At 43.6% G+C, this 12,721-nt stretch overlaps 1 protein-coding gene across 8 annotated transcripts in view; it reads right to left on the reverse strand.

Moving 5' to 3' along the window:
* Positions 1–12,167, reverse strand: part of ank1a (ankyrin 1, erythrocytic a) — a 95,281-nt gene extending 83,114 nt beyond the window's left edge. For all 8 annotated transcript variants that reach the window (XM_034090989.2, XM_034090990.2, XM_034090993.2 and 5 more), the window contains exon 1: positions 11,816–12,167. In XM_034090989.2, coding sequence (XP_033946880.1) covers positions 11,816–11,941 — 126 coding nt within the window. In that variant the 5' untranslated portion in view covers positions 11,942–12,167. The remainder of the gene's footprint in view (positions 1–11,815) is intronic.
* Positions 12,168–12,721: the final 554 nt, after the last annotated feature.

Genomic DNA, 12,721 nt, shown 5'->3' on the forward strand with positions numbered 1-12,721 from the left:
AGTACTACTTGGGTACAATTTTGAGATACTTGTACTTTATTTAAGTATTTCAATGTTTCTTTTGCTACGTTGTACTTCTAATCCACTACAGTTCAGAGGTACATGGTGTACTTGTACTCCACTGCATGTATTAATCCCTTTAGTTACTTCACAGATCTGGATGAATGATGTGAAATCTAACCAAGTGTTGAATCAGACTTTAGTTCCACCTGGAGTAAATCCACCAGCTACCCTGCAGTCTACAAAGTACTTCAAACTAGCTGCACCTTCACCAGCTTTGAGAACACTTTCATGATCAATCATTATAAAACATATCATATATATTATTCTGAAATGGACCAATCTGCACAATGACTACTTTTACTGTCGCTACTTTAATACTTTTACTTGAGGAACATTTTGAATGCAGTACTTTTACTGTAACAGAGTATTCCTACACTCTGGTGCTTCTAGTACAAGACCTGAGTACTTCTACTTTTACTGTCGCTACTTTAACTATATTTTGATGATAATACTTTTGTACTTTTATTTGAGGAACATTTTGATTGCAGGATTGTTCCTACATTCTGGTACTTCTACTTTAACTCAAGTACAAGACCTGGGTACTGGGTATGCTTCTTGTTTTCTCACATGCTCTGGCAGCTAGCGCGTGGCCGCATGCACGAGAGAGAGGGGAGGGACTTAGAACGTGCTTGAGAGGAGCGGGACTGCAGGCACAGCTGCAGTGCAGGGAGTGGAAGCAGAGCGCTGAACACACACGGCTCTTATTAAAACGGCGCTTTTTCACAGGAGTACTTTTCCCCGTCATTCTTAAAGTACCGATACTAATGAAACGGAGGAATCGTACCGTTTTTAACGGCAGGGTATCGCGGTACCTTTCAAGTATCGGTACACCGTGCAACACTACTAGGTTTCCATGACAGCTAGGTAACTCCATCTGCTCAGGAAGATCATGTGATGGGACCTCAAGCTCCAGGAAAGGTTAAGTTATGGTTAAACGGTGGTTTCTAAGATCAGGAAGAACATCTGGCATTTGGCAGATATGCTACATGTTTGCCATTAAGTGAAATGACTTAACCCGAACCACACATTGTTATTTTCTAATAAAATAAAATATAGGAGATTTTCTTTAGACTTCGGTTGAACCGTATTCAAACTGAAGCCGGCACTCAGAACCCATGCTTGAGTAACGCAACAGGGCATTATAAAAAGTGCCACTTGACTTGTAGCATTTTAACTTCATCAAACAATGACATTATTTGAGAATTGATTAGAAACATTCAAATCGATTGTTATGCAGAAAGATAGATCGCCCAGAGTCATCGTTAGCATTGATGCTGACTTACCAAAAAAGCAACACAATTTAGTCAATTAAATAACGTGTGCTAGTTCTGCTGCTCACATCACCTTGAACGTATCGTATTGTAGTCATGGTGACACGAATACATGAATGAGTGTAAGTCCAGGTGTGTTCTGTGTATCTTCAGGTAAGTGGCCTTCCTCCTGAAGAGCAGAGCATCACTTGCTCTCTGGGTCGGGTGAGGAAGAGGATCAAATCAAAGCGACACCTCTTCCTTCAGGGGATTTAGATGAAGAGGTTGTCAAGTGGCTAAGCTTTTAATAACCGTTCCATGATGCCAAGACACCATGATGACACTTGACACCAAGATTAGATGACTCAAGAACTCTGCCCTCCACTAAGTAAGATGTGCACCTAGCAAGTCCAAAGTTCTGGCCTTATAATGTCATCACCTGTTACCCCAACACTCTGCTAGCCATCACATCTAAACGTGGATACCTTCTACAAAGCACAGCTTAGTTTCTTTAACTTATAACCTGCATTTCAAGATGCGACTTTGGGACAACGCAGGATTCATTCAGTGAGGAGATTCAGACTCCAATCTAGTGTTGCACGGTGTACCGATACTTGAAAGGTACCGCGATACCCTGCCGTTAAAAACGGTACGATTCCTCCGTTTCATTAGTGTCGGTACTTTAAGAATTACGGGGAAAAGTACTCCCGTGAAAAAACGCCGTTTAATAAGAGCCGTGTGTGTTCAGCGCTCTGCTTCCACTCCCTGCACTGCAGCCGTGCCTGCAGTCCCGCTCCTCTCAAGCACGCTCTAAGTCCCTCCCCTCTCTCGTGCACGCGGCCACGCGCTAGCTGCCAGAGCATGTGAGAAAACGAGAAGCATGGCTGCAAGTGGGAGTGCAACTGCCGCTGCGCCTCGGCTTGTTGACAAAAAAGACGCCAGAAGTCTGTGAACGAGCCAGAAGTCAGGTGTTCAGAGCAGAGCTCCCTGTCGGAGCGGCAGAGCGTCGCAATATTATCGTTGAGCTAACTTAGCTAGCAAACTAGCATCACTATCTGCTAACGTTAGCTTTAGCCTTCGTTTTCTATTACTTTTTTTCATAGGCTATAAACGGAGGTGGTATAAGTATATATCTTGTACTTGAGTAAAAGTAGAAGTACCCAGGTCTTGTACTTGAGTTAAAGTAGAAGTACCAGAATGTAGGACCAATCCTGCAATCAAAATGTTCCTCAAATAAAAGTACAAAAGTATTATCATCAAAATATAGTTAAAGTAGCGACAGTAAAAGTAGAAGTGCTCAGGTCTTGTACTAGAAGCACCAGAGTGAAGGAATACTCTGTTACAGTAAAAGTACTGCATTCAAAATGTTCCTCAAGTAAAAGTATTAAAGTAGCGACAGTAAAAGTAGTCATTGTGCAGATTGGTCCATCTCAGAATAATATATATGATATGTTTTATAATGATTGATCATGAAAGTGTTCTCAAAGCTGGTAAAGGTGCAGCTAGTCTGAAGTACTTTGTAGACTGCAGGGTAGCTGGTGGATTTACTCCAGGTGGAACTAAAGTCTGATTTAACACTTGATTAGATTTCACATCATTCATCCAGATCTGTGAAGTAACTAAAGGTATTAAATACATGTAGTGGAGGAAAAGTACACCATTATTTCTGAACTGTAGTGGATTAGAAGTACAAAGTAGCAAAAGAAACATTGAAATACTTAAATAAAGTACAAGTATCTCAAAATTGTACCCAAGTAGTACTTGAGTTTATGAACTTAGTTACTTTACACCAGTGGCTATAAAGATAGAAAGACTCAGCCTTGCACAGAGCCATGAAAATACATTTTCAAAATGCTCAACAGTGCTGCCAAAATGTTAAACTCACTGCTACACAATTAAAATAAATGCTTTTATATATATTTCTATTAGATGTGACTCTTTGGCGTTTCTGTTCTTAGTAACACTGCTGCTTTAGTTGTTCTGACTGCTAAAATCATCTGTTATTCCTAATTTTAAAGCCGATATTCCGTGTTTCCCTTTTTTTAAGAAAAGTATCGAAAAAGAATCGGAATCGCAATTCTTGACTTGGTATCGGTATCGAAACCAAAATGTTGGTATCGTGACAACACTACTCCAATCATAGACTCAATCTTCTCCTGCATCACATGACATGAGTCAGACGGTCTCTATTGTCCGCACTCACAGAACTGGAAGTGAGAATTACAGCCGGGAAGCGGCGCTGCTGTAATGACCTACTGCTGGGCTTTCAATTGAGTTGTTTGTCTTCCCTCCGGCGGACAGAAAAAAGGAATCATCATATTAATCAGGTAAATAAGACACCCGTCATTCAATACAGAAGAAAAGGGCGCAGAGTCACCCTGGGGGCACGCACACTCCTCTGATATTTCATTTCCCTTTGCCTTCACTCTCCTCTCCTCTCCTCAAGCCCTGGGCTGTAGTCCTTCAGTCCGAGTGCTCATCTTAACACCAAATACACAATCACCAACACATAAGGAGCTTCCCACACACAACTAATGCAGTCCCACTCTGGCATGCTCGCAGTGAACACAGATACATGCACACTTGCAGAATAAATGCTCCCTGCCACATGAGGTAACTGGACTGAGTCTCCAGCTCTGTGAGGATGTGCTAACACTGCAATAGCAATGCTAACACATTGATGTTAACCAGGCATAATGTCTAACATGTTCAGTCAGGACCATCAGCACCAACACTGGCTGTCACTGTATGGTTTTGCACACTGTACCGTACCCATCCTGTTCCATTCATGCATCTATTCGTATGCATATTTATATATGTAATCACCATACTCAACTCTGCTGTTTATATATATTATTTAGTTTTATCATGCAGCACATCATGCAGACAGGAATTGTTTAATGCATGTCAGCTTATATTTTTCTTATGCTAGTTTTTATCTTAAATGTTTGTTGGATGTATAGTTTCTTAATATTTAAGTTTGGAAAGCTGAGAGTAAGAATATCATTGTATGAAGCTAAATATTATACATATTTTGTTGTCATATGTACAGGATAACAGGCAGTTAGCATTACATTTTTATATTTGTATGTGTTTTTTTATTTATTTATTTTTTATATGTTTCTAGTTATTGTGCTTTTTATTATGTTTTTAATTATTGTTTTTATTATCGTACTCCCATTGGGTTATTCACTATTGTAGTTACTGCCTGCCCTGTACAGCACTTTGGTCAGCCGAAGGTTGTTTTAAATGTGCTATATAAATAAATAAAGATTGAGATTGAGATTGAGTTATCCTGTACATATGACAACAAAATATGTATACTATCTTGAATGTTCAACATCTTAGTTTAAAATACAGCTGATTGAAAATAAGAATCTACTTCATTGGCCAAGTGAGTGTGCTAAAGGTCCTTGAGAGTCACAACGTATCCTATGTAAGTATCTTAACTCCATCAGTGACGGACTGCAGGATTGTTTTTGTTTCTGGTGGGAACGCGATTAGTTTTGCAGATATTTGGTCAATAAACGGGTTGCTGGACAAATGGACATTTTGAACGGATCGTCGTGGTCACATCCACTGGAGGCGATATATGTCAGTCCACATCGTCATGGCAATCCAACAACTGGATGTGTAGAATGAATGTCTTGGTCTGGTGCAAAGTGACCGACATGGTGACAACCTCATCACTCACACTAACCTACTCGCTGTATGCATTCTCTTTGTGTGTGCGCTGAAGCATGAATGAAAAGAGTGACACATTCATATGGTCAGTAAAAGGTGGATGAGTATAGAAAAATGCATCAAATTGCACCAACTGTTGGAAGCTATAGGACGAATAAAATATTTCTCTCCAGAGCAAAACAGAGCAGATCAATACAGTGAGTGGTAGGTTTCACATTGCAGATGCTCCGAGCCATCGCACCTATACGTCCAGGAGCTGCTGCAGAGTCTGGGAACATTAAGGCAGGACTCGGAGTACCTGGACACTGCACTACGCTCGCTGCACCACCTTCTGTCCTTCCCTTTTAAATAACAAGGCGTCCAAATATGACCTATAGATTCCTCTGCAAAGATCTCACTTCATTCTTTCTCTCTCCCCCTTTACTTGGGCATGATGAGGATCCATTTAAAGAACCCTGAACTCTCAATGCCTGCGGCAGGGAGTTACGCAACAGCTGCACTATTAGAATAACAATTGGGAGGAGATTAGCGCAATCGGCCAAGGAGAGATAGAGAGAGGACGATTAAGGGAAGGAGGCACAAGGAAGGGAATGTCAGGAAGCCCTTCCAAATATGACGCATCATTTCATGTGCCGCCTCACAAAAGAACGCAGTCAGATGCTTCTACTGTTCATGTTTTAGGAGGTTTAGACGAAGCTGTTTTTGGGACACGTTTTTCTGAAAGCACTGCAGTTCTACGTGGCATGTAGCTTCATTTACAACCGCCTGCCAGGAATCACAACAACAACTGATGCTCGTGGCTTCATTGTTAAAAGAAAGAACGAATCACAGGGGTGAGAATAAAACTGATGAAAAAATGATGAGAAAGCTTTAAAAATATCCTCAGGCTTTGGAGTTGTGGGGAATCCGACCACCTGCAGGGAGGGAGTTCCTGCTGGATGCTTGATGATACTTTGCATTATCTTTTCGGGAGATGGCGGGTTACCTTTTGAGCAGGGGAGTAGTCTCGTCTCTCTTATTAAAGTATTGGGTGAAGGGTGGGCTTTGGAATCAGTCTCTGCCAGCTCATAAATAAAGACCTATCGCCCTGGTAAGGGGAGGAGGTGGAGTAAGGAGGTGGGGGTTGGTGCCTTCCAGTGCTGCTTTAATTAACGGAGAGTAGGCTGCAGCTCCAACCTGCCCCAGCAGCACTTACTGTGGAGCCATGAGCTCAAGGAGACTCATGCCCAGGCTCCATCAACACGAGTGAGTGCCTCGGCCTGCTGAGTCATTTGTCTAAGGGGTTCCACAGGGCCACACACTAACACCCATTACTATCTTTACAAAGACTTATAATCTTAACAATTGAACTCATCTGAAAATTATTTATAGGAAAGTAATACGGCCACTCCATACCGGCTCCATTAAACCCAAAGTGCAGAGGCGTAAAAGACAGAATTTAAAGTAAATACATTTTACAACAACACACACCTGAGTGTGTGGAGCAGGGGTTGGCACAGAGTGGTCTTGTAGACCAGTAAGGGAAGGGTGGTGGGGGGGAGGGGTCTGCCCTACTTTAAAAGATCCTCCTCACAAGTTTTGAAATAAGCTACTTTTTAGTAACCATCATACTTTCTGTCTTCTATGGGTTTTCGACATTCAACCCCAGCATTAAAAAAAAAATGCATAAACATTAAGGCCTCTCAAAGTAACAGCAAGTCTACCCGGACTCAGCCCATAGTTCATGTTATTAATACAATAAGTTATGAAGTTTAATGTTTTTTCATTTTTCTGCGGCCTGCCTTATTGTTGTGCTGGCCCAATCAGAGGAGATGTCATGTGACTAATTCATTCAATGACTAGTAGCGGATTACGTTATTTTTTTATCACCAATTTTTCCAGTCTTCTGACCTTGAATGAAATCAGACCACAGTGATACGTTTGAGAAACCCTGATGTTTGAATATGCAAATGTCGAGAAATGAGGTTTCCCACTTTACTCCCTGGAGGTTGAAAACAGGATGAAACGGCTAGCCTGGCTCCTTCCAGAGGTAACAACATCTTCCCACCATCACCTCTAAAGTGTGCTGATTAACACAGTACATCTTGTTAATTTAATCTGAAGAGATAACCATGTTTAAAAACGACAACTGGCTGGTTGTGCCGGGAGCAGCGACTTCCTGTTTTTCGGTCCTCATGGTGAGGTAGCCAGGCAACCATTAGTCTCCAGGAAGTAGTTGCTTCGGCCAAGAAGTAGCCCGGCAGCTAAAGTAGTATTGATCTTCTCATCAAAGTGTCAGCAAGAGAGTGAATAGGCATATTCCACAACACTATGAAATATTCCTAAAAGGTCTCAATAGAAAGTTCATGAATCCATTTATCAGAAAGAGTATCGTCAGTTTAAAATAAGAATAGTGTAGGTTGCAGCCCTCGTTTGGAGCGCGGCCAATATCCCTCTGATGAGAAAAGGTCACGGTTTATTTGTCTTGAGCCTGAAACGGATATCGACTGAAGCCGAGTTCCAGATAAGAGACAAAGATCCGCACCCATAACACTATTTACATGTAGAGGCAGTCAATCGTGAAATGGAATACCATCTGCCAGCAGCTTGATCTGAAGCATGATTTAAAATGCATGACTTTGATCACAGTATGAGGGTACAGGTGAGCAGAGAGTGGCCTCTGATAAGCTTAGTCACTGCTGCAGCCCCCAATGCACTGCACCAAACCTGGACGCACACTCAACACACAGTCACACACACATGCATACACATATCAACATCTACAGCACCAATCAGTGTCAGACATCGACACATTAACCTCAGTGAAGGCCCAGCTTGCTGATAGAGCAGAGAGGGCAAGAGACTTTGGAGGGCAAGAGACTTTGGAGGGCAGACAGACGAGGCGGGAATGCTGATCCACTGCTGCCCCCTCTGCTCTATCAGAAGATGGAAATGGCACTTAGATAGTACCTTCACCGTTACAACGTGCGCTGGCCGCCATGTTACTGTAGCTGCACCGTCCTGCAGCTGTTTGGGAGCCCGAGGGTCTACAGTATGCAGCTGTTTGGGAGCCCGAGGGTCGATGCAGATGTTTTACTTAAGAAAGAGCCTGTAGGCTGCGACATAAAGCTGCAGGCAACACCTCTGAGTGCCCGGCATTATACAGCAACAAAGCAGCCATAGTGCATCCTGACCAGACTTATCATTGATAAGTCTGAGCACCATCACCACTAAGTGGTCAGCCCCCCGATGCCTCAACTCTTTGTGCACTTGCAAGTAACAAACCAGCTTGACTAAACAGAAACTGGTTGTGCACGCAGGATGAGCTGCAGCTTCATCAAACACAGAACACATGTAAAGCTACAACGGTAAGTTGATGTCATTTTAGTTTTCCAGCTCCTCCAATAGGAACATGTGCTCCTATTTGTGTTCAACTTTACAATAAACTGCTGTTAATCTTTTGAGTTTTGGCTATTTGTGTGGATAAAACTACATGTATAGAAGACTACATTATATAAAATAACCTGATAGGAAAAATATAATTCTTGTTAAGAAGGACTTGCCCCACCCACCACACCGTTTCATTTATTTTCAATGTATAATTATGTTGCTCCCAAATGTTCGGAGTACTCAAAGAATCCAGGCTTAAAACATTGGGATACTTGCTGGTTACGTCTGTTACAAACTTCGCCTACTTTAGTAATCTTTCAAATGAAAATCGACAGTGAAAATAATCATTGGAACAATAATAGTTGCGTGTTAATATACATATTCATTCCCACGTCACAGCGTGGTCACCACACACACTGCACAGCAAAAAGATTCATGCTCTGAATAAACAAAGAAAAACGACACGAGAGATAAATACATTTTGTTGCAGGCAGAAAAGCTGCTGTGCACATGTATCCAGAAAGGGGTTAGTGTACACCCTGGGCTTACAAGTACTCACATACTGTAGCTTTGAAACCATTTGGAATGGGAGGTAACTGGTTTTTAAACCAACAGAAAGAGTCCAATGGAAATAATTGAATGTTTTCAAGCTAACAAATAAAATTGTCTTGTTTATTCAAGAATTTGCAATTTGATGTTGCATTTGAGCTATTTGCAGTATATTGTAATTTTCATACAGTAAAGGTATTTAGAACAATACTTTGATTCCTCTTGTTCCCCATTCTACTAGTCTTTCTATATGTGTGTTTAATTAATAAACGTGATAAAACAGATTTGATTTGCCAACATGAGTCAGCAACGGCCAACATGACACTAAGACCAAGGCAAATACATCAAATATTCAGGACCTGGACTGATATATGTTTTACATTAAAACATAAATACCAGGTGTGCACTTCCCATAACCTAGAACAACTAATATCTTTTAAAAAGTGCATTAGATTCTTTATTATCCGTCATGCTGGTACGAGACCAACAATACAAACACCTCTTCATACGGCAGTGCACATCTCAGCAGGGAGCACCTCACATTAAAGCAGCTTCAGATGCAGACGCAAACCCACATTCAGAATGAGGTGGAAATAGGTGCTGACTGGGACAATAGGCCTTTGTTCACATCCTGACAATGCTCATTTTTCAGGAGGGGCAAACTCATCAATACAAGTAATTTGAGGACAGCATTAGCCACTGCTCAGCATCTGACCTGTGCTGTACAATACCGCCACACCATGAAGCCAATTAAAATGGCACTTTCACCCTTTGGTGATGAATTGTGAGCTTTAAAAAATATGGACGCTCATCAGTGGAAACAGATTTGTGCCCCCAGGGATGGACAAAAAAAAAATCATGCATTAGCCATAAATAGAAAGGGATAATATCAATAAAGAGGGAAACCAAATGTGTATTTAAGAGAGGCTCAATTCAATTGTAATACTAATAAACAAGACTCTAAAAGCAACAGCCCCCTAGAGGCCACAAGACCCACTGGACCACAGAAGACTGAACCTGGTGACAGTCAAAAGAAACCTGCTGACACCCTCACACTGTGCTCCTGCAGCCCGAAATACAAGAGCAATCATAAATCAACCACCATAAGTATACAAAAAACTATTACACAAGTCATGAAAAGATCCATAAACAAAGCCAGGAGCGATTCTTCACTTAATAACTCAACACACACCAGCAGCGTACAGGATACGGCGAGGAGGGACCCTGGAAAATAACAATAAAAACCTGGTTTGCTGAAATGATACAGAAAAACTGGTGTGTGTGCATGCTGGTTAATGTGTGAGCGATGTAAAGCAATGTTTAGCTCTGTCACGAGAAGGTGTTGACCTTGCCTGCACAGCGCGGACAGTTGAAAGGTCGATACACAAGACAGCTGATAGAACCGCTGACAAGGTAAAGAGTGGCAAAGAAAGAAACCAACCGACCGAGTGTAACACCGGTGTTGTTAAGCACCATGCTATACAGGGACAATTCTGAATTACAAGCTGTGTACTTTGACTACGTCGCCGCCGGCGTCGGAGAGGAAGCAAACGGGGTACTGGAGAAAGAGAGAGAGACTTCCCTCAGTATTAACATCTGCTCCAGAAACCAGGAATGGCTGTAAGCCGGTGTTAAAAGAGGAAGAGTGGTTGGGAGGGGGAGCTGGAAGAGAGTCAGGACAGTTATTTGAAAGACTTGAGCTGCATGGTTACGTAAGTGATATGGGATCCTCTGAAACCATACACTTTCAGTCAAAGTTAGGATGCATTAGTTCCCTCGCCAGAAATCTTATCCCTGCCTCAACCACACACACACACACACACACACACACACACACACACACACACACACACACACACACACAAACACACACACCTCACACAAACACACACACCTCTTCCAGGTGGTGAATAGGAGACAAACCTACAGGGTTACTGTCATCGCAGACAAGGTGGTGCTACATGTGTCTTTGATGACACGATTATGAATCTTTTCAAAAAGAGTTCAGGAGCAAACCCCTCCTTTATCCCAGGTGCTTCTGAGTCATACCTTTCCCCCTCTTCTTTTTTGCACAACAAATAAAACAAATCCCTACACCAGCCTTTCAGTCCTGCCGTCCCTCTGGGGGAAAGTGGAAACTGTGCTTCTGTCCCTAACACCGTCTCTACTGCATCAGCATCAGATTGGCTTACAGGCAGCCTGGCACGCTGCAGGCTCGCAGGCGAGAGGACGCGTACAACAGCACAATCTGCGGATGACTCGTTCTCATTAATGACTCTGTGTATATCCAACGAGAGGCCAGAGGAATACAGTGGATTCTGCAGCTGGACGCCGAGTCCCTGCAGTGGCTGACTGGTGGAGGCTAGGTGTATGTTTACAGCGAGGGTTGGGACTTCTCAGTTAGACACACATCTGCAGGTATTGCTCTGCAGTCATTAAAACGCCACACAGCTCCCCGTCTCACGGATGATTAGATCATCTGTGTTGGAATTTCATTCACTGTTCCGCAGTGTTACAACAAAGAGGAGAGAGAGAGAGGGCGAGAGAGAGGTGAAGAGGGACAGAGACACAGTGAGAGCACTATACTTAGAAGACGGCTTAGACAGGACGGTCAATAAAGCAGGTAAAGCAGTCGAGAGCAGCAGGAGAGCATGCAGCGTGTCGTCCCCATGTCTGTATGCACAGGACATGTGTCCACATGCACAGGACATGTGTCCACACGCAGTAGAAACACACTCATGGCTGAGTTTCCATGTGTGCCCCGGACCCCCACAGCTTAACATGACAGAGAAAGAAAGGTGGTGGGGGGGGGGGCGTCTCAACCTTCCTGCCCCCCCTCCCTCCCCAACATACCCCCATTATCCACCCCTGACTACCCCACCTGTGAATTGTCCCAGTACCTTGCGCTTTTTATCCCGCGAGCGACTTCTCTTTTTGTTCCTCTCCTCCTCCTTCTCTTTGCGCTCCTGCTCTAGCTGGATTTCTAAATCCTTGTTCTTGCGGAGATGTTTGGCGGCTTGTGCCATGGCGCTGCTGGTGGGGCTCTGGGCGCCGGTGGCGGGTCCAGATCCTTCGGCGGCGGCGTGCGGGGCGACAGCGCGGGGACTTGTTCCTGATGCCGGCCAACAGTGGCGCTGCCGCTGCTCTGTGTTCCTGTACGGCCCCGCAGAGTCTGCTCTCCCTCTGCCTCCTCCTCCTCCTCTTCAGCAGTGCAGTCACACACACACACACACACACACACACACCGGCAGTCCTCAGCCGTCTGCTGTGGGATGCTACTGCAGCGCTGCTCTCTCTCCTTCTCTCCTTCTCTCTCTCTCTCTCTCTCTCTCTCTCTCTAATGCTCGCTCTCTCTCTCCCTCTCTATCGCTCATGTACACTTCCCTCCTTCTATTCTTCCTGCTGCCTTCCTCTGGTCTCTCTCTCTGTGCAGGGGAAACATGGTAAATATTGTAAACAAACAGTTACTAGTTCTCCACCTCTTCCCTTCAGTGCTTTGACATGCTGTGAAACTGCTTCGACTCCTTCACCCTCAAAGACTCAAGAGGGATGCGCTGACAGTCAGTGGAGGAGTATCCTGAGAAGCTTTGAGTCAAAGTCAGCTCTCCTCCTCGTCACTGCATTGATTTTGTTTGGTTTTCCTGCATTTAATTTCTCAGCATCTCAGAGTCCTGCCGTGCGTCCATCTGAGGAGGATCTCTATGCTGCACAGGGAACCCGTCATCCCCACGGCCAATCACACAATCACCCTCACACACGGATACCAGAGGAAAGGAAAAAAATCTAAAACATGCATGAGGGAAAAA

The sequence above is a fragment of the Pseudochaenichthys georgianus genome, chromosome 9 (assembly GCF_902827115.2).
Source record: "Pseudochaenichthys georgianus chromosome 9, fPseGeo1.2, whole genome shotgun sequence".
NCBI classification, from domain to species: domain Eukaryota; kingdom Metazoa; phylum Chordata; class Actinopteri; order Perciformes; family Channichthyidae; genus Pseudochaenichthys; species Pseudochaenichthys georgianus.